This window comes from Ochotona princeps, chromosome 10 (genome assembly GCF_030435755.1).
Source record: "Ochotona princeps isolate mOchPri1 chromosome 10, mOchPri1.hap1, whole genome shotgun sequence".
Classification (NCBI taxonomy): Eukaryota; Metazoa; Chordata; class Mammalia; order Lagomorpha; family Ochotonidae; genus Ochotona; species Ochotona princeps.
Window position 1 is genome coordinate 49,752,435 of NC_080841.1, and position 22,626 is coordinate 49,775,060.

General features: G+C 43.7%; 2 protein-coding genes across 2 annotated transcripts in view; one reads left to right on the plus strand and one right to left on the minus strand.

The window, feature by feature from the left end:
• CEP170 (centrosomal protein 170) overlaps positions 1-3,934 on the minus strand; it is a 115,866-nt gene extending 111,932 nt beyond the window's left edge. The window contains exon 1 of the mRNA XM_058669409.1: positions 3,216-3,934. The gene's annotated coding sequence lies outside the window, so the exon portion shown is untranslated. The remainder of the gene's footprint in view (positions 1-3,215) is intronic.
• Positions 3,935-4,168: 234 nt separating this feature from the next.
• SDCCAG8 (SHH signaling and ciliogenesis regulator SDCCAG8) overlaps positions 4,169-22,626 on the plus strand; it is a 221,153-nt gene continuing 202,695 nt past the window's right edge. The window contains exons 1-3 of the mRNA XM_058669413.1: positions 4,169-4,378; positions 16,227-16,376; positions 20,687-20,772. Coding sequence (XP_058525396.1) covers positions 4,312-4,378; positions 16,227-16,376; positions 20,687-20,772 — 303 coding nt within the window. The 5' untranslated portion in view covers positions 4,169-4,311. The remainder of the gene's footprint in view (positions 4,379-16,226; positions 16,377-20,686; positions 20,773-22,626) is intronic.

The window sequence follows — 22,626 nt, forward strand, 5'->3', positions numbered from 1 at the left end:
TATCAGTGACACACCATGCATGTTACTTACTTTTGCTAAAAAAACAAAGCGAAAAAAAACCTGTTGTACAACCATTTTAACTAACGTGGACAGTAAATCGACTCTACCAGATGTTTTCTCATTTCTCCTCTCTCGAAGGCTCTCCCTGCTGAATGCACCATGAAATATTTTGAGTAAATTAATCAAATCCCATTTCACCAAGGGTAGTTGATCATTAAAAATCTTGTTACTAAGGTGGAGGAACCCTCCATGGGGGGAGGGTGTGGGGAAGTGTGGGGAGAATCCCAGTTCCTATGAAATTACAACACAATGTAATTAATGAAGAAATTTAATAATTAAAAAAAATCTTGTTACTAACAAAATGTAATGGAGTAAAGATGCTCTGAGATTTCTTCCTATTCAGAGTAAACAAATTCCTTCCTGAAGCAGATCAGCATTTCGTACTCCAGCCAATATTATCTGCTTGCCAATAATTTTTCAGATGGCACGCAGCTACTCTTTCATTACAACAACAGAATAATCTCCAAATGCACAGATATTTTAGTTGGTAATTAAATATCACAGTTTCACTTGGATATTTACTAGGTTACATCATTTAATCACAAGATATTTAAGATACAGAAGAAAAAAATCATTACACATCTATCACAATAATAAAAAACATTTCCAGGAATAGATTTTGTGGAGTTAAAAGACATGTTGACAAAACCTTACATATACAGTATTTAGTACAAGTATTATCTGATTTTTATAAAAATAACAAAAAACCTTTTTTCAGTAAATATAAAGGAACATGAAACTGATACTCCATGCAAATGAAACAAATCAGGAAGCATGGTTCTTAAAAGTACATTCATATCTATACATTTACATAATATGTTTACAAGATAAAATTCACTATTCTAATATTAAGATAGGAAACATGCAGACTACTAATTTCCATACAAAATAATTTTAGAACACCATGACATTTACCAGCAAAATGTACATAAAGTTTGAATATGATTCCTCATACTGTCTTTTTGATAGATGCTTCTTAAATTGAACTTGAAGTAAAATACAATCTAAAGAAAATATTTATTAAGCTGCTCTGTAGAATTCAAGGATCAAAAATTAAGTCAACAAAAAAAAATGCATCTGATAGTCAACCCAACAAAAAACATAAACCTGACATCTCAAAAGGTAGCCTGTAAGTTGAAAATAATAAAATGTATTAATTATAGAAAAGCTTTATAGATTTTTAGTATGTGGAAATATTACTTTAACAGTTTATTGTTAGTCATACTATTATGAAATACTATTAAATTTCAAGAAGTTATATTAAAATACAAATACCAGTAAGTAGTAGGGAAGACTTTCCAGCAGTTTTGCACTCTATGAAAAGAAATGGTAGGGCGTTTTTCCTTACCAGTGAGTTATTTTGTAAAACTAAAATTCCACTTCTGTGGAATTAGGGCCTCTACACCACAAAAACAAGGGCTAGACTAACACAACAGTGAGAACCTCGTTTATAGGCACTGATACACAACTCACAAAGTACAGAAGCTTTCCTTATATGTTCTCAGGGTGGTGGGCTCGGGCGCACAGAAAAGATCCCAGCTAAAGAACAAATCTTGGATTCACTTGCTAGGGCACACAAATCAATGAGTTTAGGTGTCTTCACTAAACTCATGGGGCCACTTGTTTGAAAACACAAAAATCCTGGTTTCTATACAGTTAGGAAGAACCAAAACCAGTCCTGCTTGTACTTTAAAAACCCGGAAGATACAAAATAATTTCACAGCTGAATTTCTGGCTTTGAGGGCTGCCTCCGTGAAGACCTAGAAACCGTATTTAAACTGTCACTCCCTCTTACACCTCCACCTCCTCCCCCAGGCTACTTCATTCTGTCTTGGCGCTGGTTTTAAGCAGAAACGCCGGCAAGCGGTCACAAGCACCGTAGTCTCAACAAGCAAATCATTTTAAAGGATGCGTTTCCAATCACATGTACCCATCTGCTTCACCCAATTCCTCCCAAACGGCTCAATTTTCACGAAACAGCTAAAAACGGGATAACAACTTCAGAAGCAAACGCAACAGCCCTATTTTTGTTTTGTTCTGATTGCTCAAAACGTATAAAGAGAAAGATGTCTCCTCATCCATTCCCTTGGGACTGTGCAAGCAATATCCACCCACAGGAAAAAAAAAAATCTGCTGGTTCACTTCCCTGATACACAGCCGCCTCGCCGCCAGGCTGCTTCGAGCCCATCCTTCGCCGTCATCGTCATCGAGTAATTGCACATTGATCCCTTGACAGTGCCCGGACTCCAGCAGGCACAGCTCATGTCTCCCTCACACCCTTCAGCAAAATAAACCAACTCTACCCAAAACCACCGCTAAGCAGAGATGCTGTGACCTGGGATACAGATCTCTCTGTCTTCCCGCCCTGGCTTCCCCTTGCAGGAAAAAAAAAAATGGAAGAGACGTGGACCAAAAAAGCTACATTTGAATTTCAGGACAATGAAGCCAACAGGAAGTCACTCTCCTCCCCGGGGTTTACAAGCCAGCCGGACAGAGCCTACGCGGCCGGGTGCAGTCGCCAGCCAGGGTGCATGACACCCTCCCAGCGAGCCCAAGGGGCCCTCGCCCGAGCTAACCACACAACAAAAGGGCGAGGGCCCTGAGAGCTGCTTGCTCCCATAGGGGTTTAAAAAATAAAAAGGAAAAAAAAAAAATCCCTTCCCAGTGCCTTGCAGCCAGTCCTCGCAATGCTCCGCCTGCACCCTTTGCAAACTGCTCCAGCCATGGTGGGGGTAGGGCTACACAAAGCAGGGAGGGAGCCGACCAAGATTCCATCCACTTCGGGGAGGCGGAGACCAGCGCCAAGGCAAAGCCGGGGTGTCGGCTGCAGGACAGGAGGGACTGGGGGGCCTAGAGGAGCGACGCGGGACGTGATCGCGGGTGGGGGCAGGGAGCACGGCCCCTCCGAACCCCGGGGTCGGGGGCGATGGGGGTGGCGACGCCGCCGCAGCGCGGGGCTTCCGGGAAGGCTCTCCCTCGGCAGCCAGGCCTGAGGTGCCCCTGCACACCCCACCCCACAACCTAGCCGCGCCTGGGGAAGGGGGCGCGCCCCGAATCTCCCCCACACACCACTCCGGCGCCAATCCCAGAAGGATGTGGGAAAGCAGAGGCGGCCGCGTCGTCTAGATCCCGAGGCAGCCGAGCGCATCACTTACCCCTCACGGTGAAGAGAGGGACAGGACGGGGGAGGCGGGGCGCGCCGCGTCCCGGGAGTCTCTGGCACGCCGTCCTCCCCTCCACCCCGTGGCCGCCGCAGTCGAGCTGCCGGCCCCTCAGCGCCGCTGGGCAATAACGTTATTCCACACACGCCCCACACATAGCGGTAACGGCAAAGAGCGGCGGCTGACTGCGCAGGCGCCTCGGCAAAGGGCGAGGTGCCGGGGCCTGGTCCCCTCCTCCAGCCCGGGCCCAACGATCTCGTACTGCGCAGGCGCTAGACCCAGACAATGAAAGGGGGTTGTGCGGAGGGTCTCCCCCGCACGCCTTTCCTGCTGCCCACTGCGCAGGCGTGTCCCCAAAGACCAGCGGGAACAATGGAGAGGATCCCGGCTGCAGCGGGAGGAGGGAGACCGCAGCCAAGCGGGACTACAGTTCCCGGCGGGCAGTGCGCCAACGGCAGGAGGGGGTCGGCTTGCCCGGCATGCTAGGAGTTGTAGTGTCGACCGGCTTCACGAACTAGGCTGTCGAGAAGAGTGGACGTTTGCTTTTCGTAAGCACTGGAGCGTTTGGATAAATGTCGGAAGTGAAGCACGGTCTAGAGAAGCCCCCAGAGATCAGTTGCACATTGAGTAAAGCGGGAAGCGTCCAGGCCTTCAGTGAGTCCTTTCTGTCAGTGGGGTGGCCCAGACAACTGAAGGATAGGTTCAAGGCGGGACTACACCGGGCGGGGTTAAAGGAATAGGGAGGAGCCCTCAACCCCGTCTCCTGGCAACCGGCTCTGGTCGCCAAGCCGCCCAAGCCAGCGCCTGCAGCGCGGTGCTCTCTGGGAGTTGTAGTATAGCTGGAAAGTTCTTGGCATTGTCGGGGCTCGTGGAGCCCGAAGCAGTAGAACTACAGCTCCCGAAGTGCACTACTAGGGCCAGAGGGTGGAAAGAGCCCCCCACGAGCTCCGTCCCGGGTTCCACGCTCCCCAGTGACAGCACGGCAGGAAGCTGGCGGGCGTTAGCCGGTTGCTAGGCCTGTTGTTCTTGGACTGGAGAACACTGGACGATACCCTCACGTAACTCGCACTTCTGGGCCCACAGTGTCTGCATGGCGAAGTCCCCAGGGACCTCTTCCCTGGAGGAGATTCTGGGGCACTATCAGCGGAGTCTCCGGGGTGAGTTGCTCCGAACCTCGGTGCCTCAGCCCCTCTAGGTGCCCGGGGCCCAGGGCGGGAGGAGCTGACCGGGTGCGTTATCCGACACCTGCGTTCAGCCCCAGCCAGGCTGTGGAGGAAGAAGATGGGCATCACTCTGATCTTTGACGAGGGTGAAATAGTTCTCTTGGTTTGTTAGGAATAAGCGGAGTGGCTTCCTTTGGTTTCTGGGTGACATGGATCCACTCCAGATGGCACCACCTTGGACAACTTTCTCAGCAGAGGTCAGCAGGAAGTCCTGGAACTGAGCCGTGCCACTTTTGCACAATCCCTCAGTTTTACTTTGTAATCCACTACATACCGGGCTCACGGGTTTTACACATGCAGTAATGGTATAGTTGACTGAATATGGATTCTAGAACTAAAGGAGATAGGCACTAATAGCTAACACACCATCTCCCAGTGATTGTGGTTTAGGCTTATTCCATACAATAAGTCCTTTAAAGGAAAAACAGTTTGACGAATATTCTTATTTTGCAAATGGCAAATGGAAGAGTTAAATTTAAATGCAAGCCTATCAGCCTTCAAAACACGTGATTCTTTGTCAATCAAGTCATAATTACTGTGATTGAAACCTATTGTTAATTCAGAATTTCTCAATATGTTATGCGTTGAGTGATTATCTGTCAGTGATGTCGGTTCTTGTTAGCGCTGCCGTCTTAGAAAAGACACATAATCTCTAGAAATCACACTTCTGTCTGCAGAATCATTAGTGAAATAACTACACAAACACTGGTTTTCGTGTTGCTTCAAACTATTACCCACAATCAGAAATCCATTCTAATCACAAACCCACCTGAAGAGAAATTGCATCCAAGAAGCTTTATTCCACTAGTTCTGGTATTTTCTATTTTGTTACACTTTTATAACCCTGTAGGTAATGACCAAAGCTTGAAAACTTTTTCTTTTTTTTAAAGCATCTAGAACCATGTTCAGCAAATATTAATTCAGTGTCAGGCTATGGGTGCTGGGAAGGCGAACAAGGAAGACCACAGAGTCAGGCCCCCGTGGAACCTCTGGATCACTGGAGGAGTGACACAACTGTAATTCCAGATTAGTAGGGTAGAAAGCAAGAGCAAAAATGTTCCCTACTACAGTGGATGCTCTGTTACTTGCAGCCAAGTGGTGGCTTTCTGAGATTAGAAAGTCTGTCTGCCCAGGACTTGGATTTGGGGTTATCAGTGTTACAAAACTGAGGAAGGCTTTTAGCACCTTTGTCAGCTGTTAGATGTTTCAAGAGCTCTTCAAGAAACAAGGACTACTGACTTTTTTTATTGAGAAATAAGAAAATTACTGTGCAACATGATGGGAGTGATTTTGTCCAACAGTGTGGACCATGAAGGGATGTTTACTTTTGTTGGTTTCTCCTAATGTCATTTCTCCTTTGACCCTTTTCTGAACCCACATTTCACCAGTGAGGATTGTGTGAATTTAGGTATATTCATCTTCATCCAGTGGTAACTGTAAAAGGTGATGAAAACCCTGTACCTCATGTAAGTGCAGGAGATTTAGAAAGTTGAAAATTTGAAAAATGGTTTTAGTCATTTCATCTAAGAAACAAGAAATAGAATTTTCCTGGATTTTCAGGATATTTTACTTAATTAGTAGCAATTTGTTCTTACATGTTACTTTATATACAGTAGATTCAGAAGAAAACAAAATAGAATTAACCCTGAACTTAAGCACAAGAATAAGCTCTTCACAAATGTAAGTTACTACTACCACGTAGGATAATGCCCTTGAAGGTAGGGTGTTTTGTTCCTGAATACAGAGTATGGTGAAGTTGTTTCATTTGTGTAACTTTATTATTATGGTGTTGTGCCTCATAACTTTAGGCTTGCGTAACTGTACAATAAGGTAGAAAGCAGTTTTATGTTCTTTCATTTTGTCTTAGTTTGGTTTTATTGGTTTCTTTGTTTCATCTATCTACCAATACTTTCCTAAATTGCAGTTAGCTGATTTGTTTAAAGATTTACATATTTTTGTGAGAGCTCTTCCATCTGCTGGTTGACTCCCCAAATGGCCGTAACAGCCAAAGCCAGAAGTCAGGAACCTCCTCCTGGTCTCCCACCTGGGTACAGGATCCCAACCACCTGTGCTATCCTCTACTGCCTTCCCAGGCTATACACAGGGAGGTGGACTGGAAACGGAGCAGCTGTGATGTGAACAAATGCCATGTGGGAAGCCGGCACCACATGTAGAGGATTAGCATGCTGTGTAACCAATAAATAGTTTTTTCATCTTTGGTCATAATTAGCCCTCTGGCTTCAAAATATCTGTACATCATTTCTGATAACCTTTCATTTATGTTCAATCAGGAAGTAGCCACGTATAACTATAAAATACTTTCATAGTTTTTCATAATTCTTACAATTATTATAAGCTTTCTTCATTACTTTAAATACAATGCTGATATCGTTATAATGATATGAAGAACTTGACTGCCGATGTGGAAAACAAGTCACAGTTTACTTCCTTGGTCCTTGCTCTTCTAAAAACTAGGGTGTGATCCTTCTCTTGTTCTGGGTTCTGGTGAGCCTAGAGAAGCCATGGAAATAGGAAGCCCATTTGCATACTCCATGCTTACCCTCAGCGTTGCTATTGCACCTTGCAGTTGCAGTCACCATATAAGCTTTCTGAATGTAGCTCTGATTTTATGTTGTCTGTGTCCCCTCGGTGAGCAATTGGAGGGATTAAATACTCCTCTTTTAAAATGAGAATTCTAATGTCTCTCCTTTCTGTAAATCTACCTTTGAAGTAATAATTTTTTTAAAAAAATAGACAAAAGTAAATAAAATGAGAAATCTAGGGCCAGTGTTGTGGCATAGCAAGTAAAGCTGCCACCGACAGCTTGGGTATCCCATATAGGTACCGGTTCCTGTCTCAGCTGCCCCACTTCCAGCTCCCTTCTACTGGCCTGGAAAAAGCAATGGAAAATCATCCAAGTACTTGGGCCTCTGCACCCACGTGAGCGCCTAGCTCCTGGCCTCAATTTAGCCCAGCCCCAGATCTCATCTCTTTGTGCAATTCTGACTTCAAATAAATAACAAAATCCTGAAAAGAAAGAGAGTTATGTTACAAAAAAGTGATGACTTCTTGCCTATCTTTGTAACATTCCTACAAAATTTATGTAGCAACTTCCCAGTGTAATAAAATATGGGCGCATTCTTATATCAACTGGAATTATTCAGGAAGACTCCTGGCAGTATTGTTGGGTGTTAATTTACTCTGTAGTTGCACAGGATGGCTGAAAACTACATTTATAACCAGAAAAAAAAATTGCAGATGCCCTTCCTGTTTTATATGCAAAATATTGCACAAGACCATAAAGTATGTATTAAACTAGTTTACAGGAAAAACACGGCAAGACGAACCAGAATGACAGAGAATATAGACTCTGTTTTAAATTCTCCACACTTGAGAGTTGGCATCTGGTATAAGAAAGGAGAGAAAAGACTGGGAATGCAGTGTCCTAATTGTACTATCAGAATCAGGTCCCATGTATTTTTGCAGGGCTGGGCATGGAGACAGCTATATCCACAGTGCCTGTGAACATCCACCCAGTTCCTAGCTACTTTTGGTGGGTGGTGAAAAAGAAATGAACTTATAGTAAGACAGGAACACATCATTTCTTTTCTATACACATTTTGAATGCCCACCCCCCATCCCATTCCTGCTTTTCTCTTTCAAACATTTTGGTGTTTCCACATCTAGATTAAATATGTGGGGGGAGGGGGAAGTCTGGTGAAATCAGGGCAGAGACTGTAAGCTAAGAGTGAAGTCACTGAACTTACTGTTGTTTGGCAAATGACCATCTATGTAATCTCAGGCAAATTAATAAACTTGAGTTCCTGTTTCCTCATCTGTTAAAAAAAATAAATAGTTAAGAATTACTGCCTTTGGAAGCCAGGCAAATGACAAAATGTGTGATGGAGTCAGAGCAAGATACTAGCAAATGTTGAGGCTTATAGCCAAACTGGCCGGTTAACTTTTTTCTGAAAACATTTCCATTCTTTTTCTTGCTGTGTTCTTCTTTGCTTCTATACTCCTCTAACCCCATTTTCGCTTACCTCCCTCTCTTCCTCTGATGTTTAAGGATATCTGGTTTTAAAGAAGCCTGGTCTCTCCCACCAAATTCCGATCTTGCTGCCAGGATTGTTAATATCCCTTATTGGACCACATGAATAATACATCCTGATATAGTGTCTTTTGGAAAGAAGAGAAAGGAGTGAAACTAGGTGTGGAGTAAGTGAGAGGGTGGATATGGGAAGATGTTGCATAGTCTTGAGGGCAATCTTGTGTCTTTCACAGATCGATGTAGTTTGAGAACACCGCACATTGATGTTCTGTGTTTCTTCGGTGTATAACTGATAGATTCTGCCAAGTGTTCTCTTGCTAGCAGGAGCTCACATCTGTGCAAGGGCTGTGTTAAGTTTACTAGCCAATAATCTCATAAGCATGTTAGCCAGCACTGATCTCATCTGGACCGTTGTCATACTTAAAACACTGCGGGTAACTGTAGTAAAAGTTCTTTTTCTCTGATTTATCAATAAAAGATCTTTCTTTGTTCCTTATTTTTTTATTGTCTCAAATGTTTCCTCAAATTTTTAATAATCTTTACCATATACAGTGTATACAAGAGTACTTCCGAAAGTTTGTGGAAAATTGGTGCCAGTGCTGTGGTGTAGCCTGTAAAACTTCCCCCTACAGCACTGACATCAACGAGTCCAGACTGCTCCACTTCCCATCCAGCTTCCTGCTAATGTGTCTGGGACAGCAGCAGAGGATGGCCCAAGTCCTTGGGTCCCTGCACCCACACGGGAGTCCTGGAGGAAACTCCTGGCTCTGGCTTTGGATTGGCCTTTGTGGCCATTTAGAGAGTGAAGCAGCAGGTGGAAGACTTCTCTCTGTGTCTCCTCTTCTCTCTGTAACTCTGCCTTTCAAATAAAAATAAGTAAGTCTTTTAAAAAAAAATAAGTGGAAAACATGTATTATGTAAAGCTACTCAGGGACTGCTGGAATATTTACATCACAATAAACTCATTTTCCATGATGTTTTTGAAATATTCTGCATAAACATATATATAAATAGCCAAAATTTTTATGCTGATACAGTTCCAATTAATTATATTCACTTTTTACATACTTATTTATAGATTTAACTTTTATGATCTTTTCTCTTACAGAATAAAAAAGCCAGTAGAATCTCAATTTTTCCTTCCAGCCGCTGAGGTGAGATAAACAAAAGCCAGTTTGTAGCAACCAGAAAAGAATATTAACAGTAAATGGTAACCCTGGGATCATCCAGAACCAAAACTGTAGTTCACTGTTACAAAACTGTCAGCATACCTTTACATGTTCTCAGACAGACAATAGATTAAGTTGTTTTCAAGTGATAGACACATTGAGGTTATTGTATTCTCTACTCGGATGTCTGAAGACATGTTCTGATCACATCACCAGTTTGTGCTAATGTTTTCTCCATTTTTACTTGAGGATAACTGTTCACAGAATTCGAAAGTAGAGAAGGTAGACTGAAAAGCACTAGTGCTCTTGCCAAAGCAGCCTTGAACTGGTGGAACTTCACCAAAACCCACCTGAGTGTTTAATACAACCTTTTAGGAAAGTACTATTTCTTGGTATAAAAATTAGCTGAATACAAATTCTCAAATACCATGGCCATAGCACCTTTATTGGCACCTGTTTTATAAGTATCTCCTCAGTGTCGGATTGTGCCCTGCCTGCCACCAACACTGTGGCAGGATATCTCACTTTTGTGCACATTTTTCAAGGGATAGCTATAGTTACAACACACTGTAGTAATGTAGATGTGAGGGGAAGTCTCACCTTATGGCTGCACTCTGGCTGTCTCGGTTTTATTGATTTAAATCAATGATGCTCAACTACGGTGATTTGTCTTTTTTTTCCCCATGTGTATTATAAAATATTTCAAATAATACAGAAGAATACAAAGAGGAGTTCACTGCACACACATATATAATAATTTTTAGCATTATGTCTTGTGTGTAATATTTATACGGCAGATTTACTGCCAAGCAGACAGATCTAGAAATATTTTTGATTGTCATAGTTGGAGGTGGAGGGTAGTGCTGTAGGCATCCCGTGGTTAGCAGTCAGGGATGCTGTTAAACATGCACGTTGTCTTATATAATGAAGGATTATTAGGTCCAAAATGGCAACAGTGCAGAAGCCGAGAAAGCATGGTGTGTAGGCAGCCTTTGCTTATTGCCCTCTGTCTGTAAGATTTGTTCTTGTGGGTAATTACAATTAAAGATACAGATTATATTGGGTTGGTATTTTACCTCCATTCTTCTGCCAGATTGACTATGAGTACTTCTTTGTAGATGATGACAGGTGTCCAAGTCCTCTCCGTGGATGCCAATAAAATGCTACATGTATGCCACATAATGTCTAGCCAACCTCCTGGATTCGCCAGTGCCAATGCATCATTAATGATCTTTCAGAAACTGCTTTCTTAAAATTTCTGCGTTCCTCAGCTTAGCTTGTTGGCTAACAGAGAATCAGGATAGTGTTTTCTCTGGGGTTTTTGCTTTGCTTTACATTTCTGTCTATAGTATGCTTAACCACTTTCTCTACTGTGCTTGGCTACTGACAGAGGTGGCTTTGTTTAACTTTGGATCATGCTGGATCCAACTTTGGATCATCTTGGGTGAAGAGTGACAGTAATCTCCTGATCCGGGCTGTGGTCTGGTGAAGTCTGGACCAACACATGTTTTCCCTTATCCTGTTCTGGTTTCCTTGTTCTGTTTCTCTGCCCTGGTCTCAGCTTGTTGACTCACAGACAGATGGATGCTTCACAGGGAGTGGCTCCTCACTCCCGGTCACCAAGGCAATTCTTTCACATCTCCCAGGACAGATGGAGAATGTAGAAATTAATAATTCACAATATGTAGCTAAGTTGTGATCTCTTCCACTGATACAACTTTGCACTTTTTTTTTTTTCAAAAGAATGAGTTTGAAAAAGTCTTGCTGATGAGTTGGGAGTTAGAATGTCGGAAGCAGGAGAACTGGACTATGAAAATTTGTAAGAGATTTAATTTTGTTGGCAGTCGTCAGCTTTAGAACCTTTTAAGTGCTCCTCTTACCAATTAATGTTTGGATAGAGGACTAGCAGAAATAGTACTTACTTGTATTTATGTTCATGTAATCGGTAGATCTCAAGAGGTCCTGGTTGTATTTATAGTCATAGTGAAGTTCATAATCAGGCCCTGACTGCTGCTAGGAGAAAGATGTCAGGTTGTGCTCTGAAATACTCCTGCTATCCTCTCCGAAGAGAAGAGGCAAGGAGTGTTCTGTGTGCCTCTTGGCTTTAGACTGATAAAGCTGTGTCCATTAGCAGTAGAAACAGTTCCTGGAAGCTCCTGTCTAATCTGGTTTCCTTAAGTGCAAGCAGGAAGTAATGCATCTGGGGGGCGGGGTAGTGTTCTTAACTAAAACAAAACAAAAACCTTGCATTTATTTACATATTTGAAGGAAGAGTGATGGACAGACAGTGAGAGAAGTTTTCCATCTGCCAGTTCATTCTTCAAATAGCTGCAACAGCCAAGGCCAGGCTGAAGTCAGGAACTAGGAACTCCATCCAAACTCCTGCAAGGGTGGCACAGATCCAAGCACTAGAACCATTTTCTTCTGCTTTCCCAGGCACATTGGCAGGAAGCTAGATCAGTAAATGGTACTGGTACCCATATGGAATGCCAGTGTAGCAGGTGGCAGCTTAATTCACTAAAGCACATGCTGGCTCTGGGAGTAGTGTTGTTCTAGGAAAGATTGTGGGGACTTTGATTAGGTTGCTATGGCTCCAGTTGAAGACTGCTGAGATTTTACGTGTCTTGAATCAATTGAGTAGTTTTATTCCTCAGAATTGACTTTGTTATTGTGTATAATTACGTTGTTGTATATATCGTTGAAAGCCACTTAGTAAGTTTGAAATGTAGTTTTGAAATAAACTGAAATCCTTGCCTCTTTAGTTTTAATTTCAGGCCACTGTCCTTGCAACTTCCTTTTCTGACCTTTGTAAGTGAAACCAGTAGTTGCAGAAATACTTAAAACTGCCTATCACTGATTTCTTTGGGAGAGTTGTCAAGTTCACTATCTTGGGGTTTCAAATGTTGTTTTCAGTACAATTTAACATGTAATCTTTGTTATGAAATCTCAAATATTTTAACAAGAATTTTAGAAAAAGAACAAAAAGGATTTTTTAAGCCCCACTGTCAGTTTAATCTGATTTGAAAAAACTGTACCTGTAAGGATTTTCAGCTATGATTTTTCCATATTTTCATTCTTTTTCCTAATATAACTCATTAGCTTTTAGTTAGACTACATATAAATAAATAATTTTCCCTTGTCTTAGAAGTGAAGTCTTTTGATAGCTCCATGTAACACAATTTTAATGTTAATCAAACCGTATTATTTCCTTCCTAATGGATGCTATAAAGATAAGTGCCTCATTCATAGATTTATGGGCATCAATCTGAAACTCTATGAGCTAAATGGCTTGTCGTGTGACACTCTGATTTTCATTTTCCATTAACAAATCTCTTCAGAAAATATTTTCATTTGGAAACTATTGTTGCCTCTTATTTTTACTAAAGCTAAGGAATACATCTTCTCTGGACATTCTTTTTTTTTAATTTTATTTTTGATGATGTTTATGTCGTTGCTCAGCGTGGAAAGGGTCAAGGATCAGGGAAAGTGGGTGAAACCATTGCTTATAGATTTTCCTTTTCTTCTTCCTGTATCTCGGGGAGAGAAGGATACAAGACATCTAGCCTGCCAACTGCCACATTACCTGGGGGATAGGGAATTGCCACACGATGACATCCCAGGATCCCAATTGTGGAGGATTTTCTGAGGTTTCTGCTTATGTGGTTTTGATAGTTCTGAGATGCTGTTGATATCGCTGTTCCAAGGATGAAGAAATCCTTCCAAGGATGATTGGCTGACATAGTCCATCTCTGAGATTCTGTTGGCCCAGTAGCTTGCTGTCAAGTTTCACTGGGGTAGTTGATCCATTTGTTCTGCCCTCCATCTTCAGCAAACCAGTGGGTGCTGTGGCCCAGCCCAGCCCTGCCAACACACGCTTGGCCCTCACATACATCAGCAGGAAGCTACAGCCTAGTCAGGGTGATCCCCAAAAACCCCCTGAACCAGTCCCCCAGCTCTGCTTCCCGTGCTTGCCAGCATGTGCAGTGGGCTGATCCAGTCTGCCCCGCTAGTCATTGAGATCTCATATACATCATTGGGCACTGAAGCCCAACTCAACCCAACTGACTCCATGCTCCAGCCCACACTCATGCCAGTGGGTGCCACCACCTGTCCAGCTAGGCCCAACCCCAGTCCTGGTTTTCATGCTCACTAATGGAAGTTGAAGCCCATCAACGAGGAGCCCACAACCTTCCCTCTGGACCCACTCTCTGCTATGGATCTGCATTCTCCAAGTGGATCTGCACTCTCCAGGTGTATCTGCAGTCTAGTCGACAGGACTTGCCCCTAATCCCAGCACTTGCCACCAGATGCTATGGCAAAGCGCAACCAATCTGCCCTTATTCTGACTCATACCTATACCAGTGGATATAGTTGGTTAGCCTAGCCTGGCGCTCCCCCAACCCAGTTTAAATGTAGGCCACTGGTGGTATAGCCCTGCCCATCCTGGTGTGCCCCCAGTCACAGGTCTCACCCTCACCAGCATGAGCAGTGGCCCATCAGGGGAGTCCCTGCTACTCCCATACCAGGCTTACACCCCATTCCAGTCTTGCATGTGCTGTTGGGTGCTTTGGCCTGGCTCACCTTGGCATTTGCCAGCAGGTGCCATAGCCTGGCCTAACTCAATCTGCCCCCATTCCAGCTCACACTGGCTGGAGCTGCTGCCCAACCTGGCACACAGTCCCAGCCATAATGTGAACTGGCTGGTGATGCGACCACACCCAGCTTGTCCTGCACCCCCTCCTAATTCTCAGATCTGCCAGTGAGTGTTATGAACTGGTCTAGCCTGGCTGCCCCCATACCTGAGTCACATGTATGCTGGCAGATACTGTATTCTGGGCTGCTCCGGGCTGCTTCTTGCTTTGGTTCTTCTGCTCACCTGCAGGGACTGCACCCTGCAAAGGAGTTCCCCAAGTTGCTCTTTCGGGTCTCCTGTCAGTGGCAGATCTCACACACATCAGTCAGTCTTTGGCCTGAGTTGACTTAGTTTACCTCCTGTCCTGGCAGGAACAGTAGCCTTGCCCAACCAGCCCACACCCAACCCAGTTCTTACAGCCCAGCCATGTCTAGTCTCTGGACATTCTTAAGCTTTTAATGAGCAAGAGAAGGTCATACCTGGTTAGTAATTAACATCAAGTTTGTGTTAGAGAAGATTTGTATAGAATTGGATTGGTGGGAAGCAAATGTAGTGATAAATTCAGCAAGTTTCTAATGTCACAGAGTAACAGAATTTCATTGTTCAGGTTTGTTCAACTGATAGCTTAATCAAAACCAAAAATGAGTTGTTGAACAGAAATTATATTACATATCTTGTAATAAAGGGTTATTTTGGTATAAGTAAAAATGGTTATTGTTATACTGCTCTGCACTTTGAAATGCATGAGCTTGGAAAAAAACACAATCTGTTTCTCAAGATGCAGTGTAATATAGGTTAATAATTGTTTTTCCATACATGATTGGCAATGGATCAGATGTTTTGTGCCATTGCCATTTGGTGGGGTACTGGAGTCCTCTGTTGGTGTGGGAGGACAGGTGGCCTGGAGAGCAGAAGAATGCTTCTCTCCTTGTCAGGGCTTTCTTGTCTATGTGGCCCCTTCATAGGTCTGTCCAGCAGAGTAGACAACCCCCAGCAGCAAGCTTTCCAAGAGAGGAAGCAGGAGGTGCCGGTCTCTTTAAAGATGAGATGTGGATCTGGCATGGTGTAACTCCCACTACATTCTGTTTACTAATGCAAGGTACAGACCTACTTGTTTTAAAACTAGGAGAGGATGAGTGCATGAGCCTAGGTTCCATGGGTCTGTCTTTAGAGGTGAACTTTCATTGTAATAAGCCTCATTGCTTCATTAATTGAAATAGTTGTTGTTTGAGCATACAATGATAACACATTTTTGGAAAAATGAAATCAAAAGACAATTCAGATTCCCCAAGAACTTTTTGAAGAACCTTCCCATGTGTTACTCAGTTTAAGTTTCCATTCTAGGAACAGTCAGTTGCACTAAGAGTATACGTGAAATGTGAGTTCACCAGCAGTATATGAAAAAGACTGTACCACAGGGGCTGCCGTTATATTAGTTCATAACTGGGCTAGGCAGGTTCATGTAGTTTGATGGGGAAAGGGTGAGGTGCCCAGGGAGACAGTAAGATTTCCCAGGCGGAGCTTGGTGTGATTGTGTCCCTCTTACTGGTTCTACCTAGGGTGCCTCTCCTCCCCAGTGTCTTGAGGGATGGGCCATGGGAGCCTTAGACACTGAGAGAGGAAGGATGCTTCCCCGGGTTAGATATTGTTCATGGTTAGGGGAGCAGGAAAAGCTTTGCTTTTGCCAGTGATACTGGAAAGTCCATGTGAACCACTGCCACAGGAACCTCAGAGATCCAGGCCCATCTCCACCCGATGAGCTTCGTCTTCTGTCACTACTCTGCAACATTTCTCAGTAAGCTTAAAGTGGAAATTTACCTTTTTTCCCCAGTAATGTACCAGAAATAATAGTTTAGAGACTGCCTTCTTGAGTCCTTGCAGTCTCCCCAGATTTCATTTACCCTGACTTCCATCAGGTTATTGTTGCAGAGCGTGCCAATAGAAGCATTCATCAACTGAAGTGTGTGCTGAGGGAAAGCGATGGAGCAACTGGAGAAGATGCACTGGATGCCTCCCATAGCATCACTGCAAATGAGGATGCTGGGGCAGCCTGGCACGAACTGCAACACAGCCATGCCGGTCAGTATGAAAGTCAGTCCCTGCCTGATTGACACACATACATAGTTTTTTGTTTGCTTGAAATTTTTGTTAACTTATCTGAAGATCGTAGTTACGGTGGGGGTGGGGGGGAGGAAGAGAGAGATCTCCATCCACTGGTTCACCGATATGGCCAGTCTCACCTTGGCATTTGCCAGCGGGTGCTGCAGCCTTGCCCAGCCCAGTCTGCCCCCAGTTCTAGCTCTTGATGCTGGGTGCTGCAGCCTAGCCAGGTCCACCAGCCCCCAGTTCTGGTCCTAATGTGAACTGACTGGTGCCACATCCCGACTTGGCCCATCCTGCACCCTGTCCTGGTTCTCGGATCTGCCAGTGGGTGTTATGAACTGGCTCAGCTTGGCCTGCCCCCAGACCTGACCTGCACATATGCTGGCAGTTCTTGCAGCCTACCTGGTCTGGGCTGCTCCCAGCCTTGGTTCTTGCACTCACCTGCAGGGAACGTGTCCTTACAGGGGAGTTTGCCAAGCTCCTCTATCAGGTCTCCTCCCAGTGACAGATTTCGTGCACACCAGTGGGTCCTTAGCCCAGACTTACTTAGCTCACCTCCTGTCCTGGAGTTTTCCAGGCTTTTCTATCATGTCTGCTCCCAGTGACAGGTTTTGTGCAACCAGTAGGTCCTTAGCCCGAACTGACATAGCCCACCTCTTGTCCTGAAAGGGACAGTGGCCTTGTCCAACTAGTCAGCACCCATTTCAGTTCTTAACTGTTGGGTGCTACGCCCACCATACCTGTTCCACACTCAAACAAGTCTCACATGGTTAAGCTGGTGCGGAGACTTATTCCCATGCTATACTCACCTTGACTGTCACGAGTGCCAGCAGGTGCAGGAGTCTAGCCCAGTCTGTCACACCCCAGACCTAGTCCAAATCCCTGCTGAGGGACACTGCACTTATATCCAGCCCAGATCACTCCCCTATTCTGGCTCTCACACTCACCAGTGGGAATTGCAACCTAGTTGGGACATGCCCATAGTGCTCCAATCAGGCTTGTTTCTAGCCACAGATCTTGTGCATGCCAGTGTTTGCTCTGACCCAGTCCAACATCCCCTGTTTTGCCCTTTGCCATCGGTGCTGCCAACTGACCTCTCCCGATCTGCCTCCAGTCTCAACTCCTGCTGGTGGGGGAGGGGAGGTGCTGCAGCCTAGGCCTGCCCAGTCTGTTCCCATCCAGTGCTCAAGCAAAGCGGTAGGTATAATAGCCTCACCCAGCATGACTTGCACTCCAACACGGCTCCCACACATGCCATTGTGCTGAAGTTTGCCCAGGCCTGTCACGTTCCCTGACACACTGCCCCCCAGAACCAACCCACACACTTACTGACAAGTGGAGCTGCCTTGACCAGCCTGAGTGACACCCAGTCCTGAATCACATGCCCAACAGTGAGAGCTACAGCCCATTAGAGGAGTTTCCCAAGTACTCCCACCAGGCTCACTCCCAGACCTAGATCTCACATGTGCCAGAGGGTGCTAAGCCATTACCTGGCATGGTCTGCCCTGCTGTCTTGACCTTTGTATGAGTTGGTGGATGTTGTGACCCTTTTCTTAGGTGTACTTGTAGATGCTGCAGCCTAGATTAGCCCAGCTTGTTCCCAATCCCAGTACTCATGAGTGTTGGAGTGTTCCATGGTCGTGCCTGACTCCACCATTCACTACCCCCAGCTCTTGAGCAAACCAGCAGAAATTGCAGTTGCACAGGGGTGAGCCCACATATCCTCTACAGAATCTGCCCCCAGACCTAGTTTTTTGCATGCTGGTTAGTGTCATGGCCCAGCCTAACATTACCTATCCCCTGTTATGACACTCACTAGTGGATACTGTAATCTGGCCCTGCCAGGTAGGTTCCCAACACTAGATTTAGTGTATACCAGTGGGTGGTGGGCAGCAGTTGTCCATGCTAACCAGCCCAGTTCAGGTGTCCCATGTGGGAGACCCAGAAAGTTCCTCCAGCCTCCCCCTTCCAAACTGCTCCATCTCATCCCCCTCTCTTACCTGCAAGTATGATAGCCTTGTCAATGGAAGTCCCTCAGAAGTTAATCCTCATCTGCAACATACTCCCTTAGTGGTCCTTCCTCCCATACATCCCCATACCCATTCCCTGAGAAAACCATAGTACCTACAACCAGGAGCACATGGGTTTACCAGCCCAGTTTTCTGAAACTCAGTCTTCCAGTCAGGTGGTATGCTGGCTTGGAGCTCTGCTCAACCACTAGGATCCTAAGCTCCTGGCACGTGTGCTGGCCTGGGACCTTATCCCTCTGCCCACCCAATATCTAATACCATTCAAAGTTCCCCAAACCCAGTGAACCATCACATCAGGCCAACATGCTAACCTAGGGCTCTCTTCCTCCCCTACTCCACCTGGAGCCAAGCACATGAGGAAATCCCCATGCCCGCTCTGCCTGCCTGAGCATGAGCCACCAGATCCCTATACACCTCCACCAGCACCATCCCCCAGGACACCACGAGCCTGCCCACAACAGCGTAAAGATGGCAGCAAGTCCAAAATTCTTGTTTATTTTAAAGATTTATTTTTATTGCAAAGTCATATAGATACAGATGTAGGTGTAGATGTAGATATAGATGTAGATATAGATAGGAGGAGAGACAGAGAGGAAGATCTTCCATCCAATGATTTACTCCCTGAGCGAACACAGCAGCCGGAGCTGTGCTGATCTGAGGCCAGGAGCCAGGAGCTCTTCCAGGTCTCCCATGTGGGTGCAGGGTCCCAAAGCTTTGGGCCATCCTCGACTGCTTTCCCAGGCCACAAGCAGGGAGCTGGATGGGAAGCAGGGCCATTGGGATTAGAACCGGTGTCCATATGTGATACCGGCACATTCGAGGTGAGGACTTTAGCCACTAGGCCATTGCGCTGGGTCCCAAAATTTTAGAATAGCTTTTTCCTATGAACATTCCAACCTCCCTCTCCATTCTCCTATTTTTAAATTTTTTTAATTTTATTAATTGTTTAAATTTTATGGTGCAATTGCATAGGGTCTGGGATTTTCCTACTTCCTCCCCAAATTCCCAGCCCCGATTGATTTTCTCCCATATTATTACAATAGTATAGTCCTCCATAAGCAGTCATATATCCATCAGCCTGTTATTTAAGTGTGTCCTAACATTGCTTGTATAGACAATGCTAGATAGTCCAGCGTCCTATTGTAAGATATATCCAATTTTCATTTTTTAATTCTCCTCCTACTCACTGATGTCATGGGCTATATTCTGCCTGACCAACTCCTGGCCAGGTTACTGTGCTTCTATTTATAGTGCCCTCTTTTTTTTTCAGGTTTATTTTTGTTTATTTGAAAAGCAGACATTCACACACACACACAAGCACACACATACACACACACACAGATGGAGAGAAATCTTCCATTTCCTGGTTTGTCTCCCCCCAAATGATCACTATATCAGAGCTGGGTAATGTCACATTCTAGGAGTTCTTCTGGGTTTCCCACTTGGGTAACAGGGATCCTAACTTTAGCCATCCTTGCTGATTTCAATGGTACATTAACAGGGAGTTGGATTGGAACTAGAGCAGCTGAGACTCAAAACTGGAGTTCATATTGGATACTGACATCACAAACCACTATGGTTTTACCCACTGTGTCACAATGCCAGCCCCTTGTAGTACCTACTAACAGGTATTATTTGAACACTTTTCTGCTTGGTGAGTTCCATTCATCCTTATGCTGTTATCTCCTTTGTGAAAACAGGCATAATTGAGTGCTGTCCATTTTTATAGCACTGTTCATACCTCTAGGTCTGTAAATAAACATACTATATTGTTTATATCACTGTGTCTCTCTTGCTTATTGAAGTCATAGCTCTCAAGTAGTAGAGATAGTTTGAGAGAGAAAGAGACAGAGAGAGAGAGAGACAGAGAAAGGCAGAGAGTTCTACCTGCTCGTTCAGTCTCCAAATGTCCACAATGACTGGCGCTGGGCTGGGTCAAGGTCAGGAATTAGCCAGGAACTACAAGCCAGGATCTTCTGAGTATCCCACTTTTGCCATCCTCCGTTACTTTCCCAGGTGCATTAGCAGGGAGCTGGATTGGAAGTGGAGCAGCTGGAATGCCACACACCACCCATATGGGATGCCAGCTCTGCAGATGGCAGCTTAATTCCGCTGGCCCCATTTTTTTCAATGTTTCTGTTGTATAACCAATCAGTAACACACTTCTTAGTGTATTGCATAGATGAAAAAAATGGATAGATTTAATACAACATGGATGTCAAACAGGTTAATATGCTCATTGTTTTTGCTCTGCAGTTAATCAGCTCAAAGCATTGTTGTGGCAACAAGAAAATAAAGAAACTGAAATATCTTTGTCACAAAAACAAAAAATGTCTCCTTTGGTAAGTATCAGCTTCTGCACAAGCAAAATATAAAAGCAGTCGTCCTCTGTGTTTTACTTTGTAGTGTCATTTTAGTAGTAAATGTTGTAGACAAATTCTAAGTAGGGCATGCTAATGGGTAAGGCATTAAAAATTCTCTTACCTCTGGTTATTTGGGCTGAAGACTAGAGATTTGCTTCTATGATAAAAAGAATCTTGATCTTTTCAGCTTATTATTCACTTGAAAGTATGAGCAACAGAACTGTTTGGAGAATTTATTTTGCCGTACTTAGCAAAGTGATATCTAGGCCTAAGATCTATGCATGTTTGATCTTTCACAAACTCCTCCTGTGCCTTTCTCACAGCATTTTTGTGATAATAAAATAGGATTGTGTAGTTAGATTTTTTAAAATTATTTTTCATGATACTGTTCCCTAGGCTCAGGAATTTCCCCTTTCACCTTCTCCAACCCTTCCCCACACTGTTTTCCCCTATATTATTATAATAGTGTAGCCCTTCAACAATAGTCAATAGTCAATCATTATTCTATTTAACTGTATCCTGACATTGTAGGTATAGACAATGGTATGAAGTCCAGCATTCATTGTAAAGACATGTTTAATGATTTCATTGGGAATTCTTTTATTCAGAAGTAGACATGCACACTGCAATGTATCTCCACTTAACAGTATACTTGCCTTCATTATACAGTCCCTCTAGATAAATATATGTATATACATGCTTACCTATATATCTGTTGAGCTTGTATTTAGAATTCTCTTGATACCTATGAAGTTATAGCAGTAGTAACCATCTCCTATGTACATACAATGTGTGGTGGTTGAATATAGCACCTACAGGCTGAAAACTATTGAGACATGTTACTTTCATACCTGCAATGTCATGTTAATAATCCCATAATAACACTAATTTCATCCTGACACATTCCTTTTATACTTAATTCCCATTTTAGAGAACTGTACTTCACATATTCAATATCTATAGATCTAGATTATAACAAAACAGCTCACCTAGGGTATTTATTACTGTTGATATCATGTCTAGAAGCTTAGTAAGGAGAGTGGTTTTGCTTCTATTAGATGAAATTTTTGTATCTGTTGAATGTTCAGATATGCTTATTAGCTTTCTAAAATAAAGCTGAATGGTGATATTAGAGAGCTCATGCAGCGAGCATAGGCATAAAGACCATTGTTCAAGGACCATCAGTTTAATACATACATAGTCTATGAACATGCATGGAACTGTGTAGAAGACTGAACCTTGAGCTGTATGTAGCCTGCACAGAATCATTGTAAGCCACGATAATGGCTCATTTCTTAGGATTTATACACTTAGAATACATTTCCATAGTAAGTGGAGCAAATCATAAATAAATGGGTGTATTAGAAGTGAACTTTTAGATGGAAAACATATCCAAGTAATATTACTAATTGTTTTCCTATCTGGATATTCATACTATGATAAATATTTCCAAATATATTCAAGTTATACATGTGAACATCCTTTATACAGTATCATTTTAAGTTTTTATTAATTCTTCTCACTAACTTTCTTCTATAGATGCATAATAGTGTTTCATATTTGTCTACTTTTTGAATTATTTCTATTTGCATAAAATGATTTTCATAATTGTTTTCTACATACCACCAGTGGTTCATTTAATTGTTCTTGACTATGTTTTCAAATTCCTTAAGTATGCCAACAGCTAAGCTCTGTTTAATGATTGCTCAGAAACCCAGTGCTTCCTCATTGCTAGGATTTCTGCTGGACTGAGACACAGAATGGGTGACTGTGTCTTATCTTAAGTTTCCTCTGGGTTTGTTTTACTGGTGACCCTCATTTTACCTTTTTATG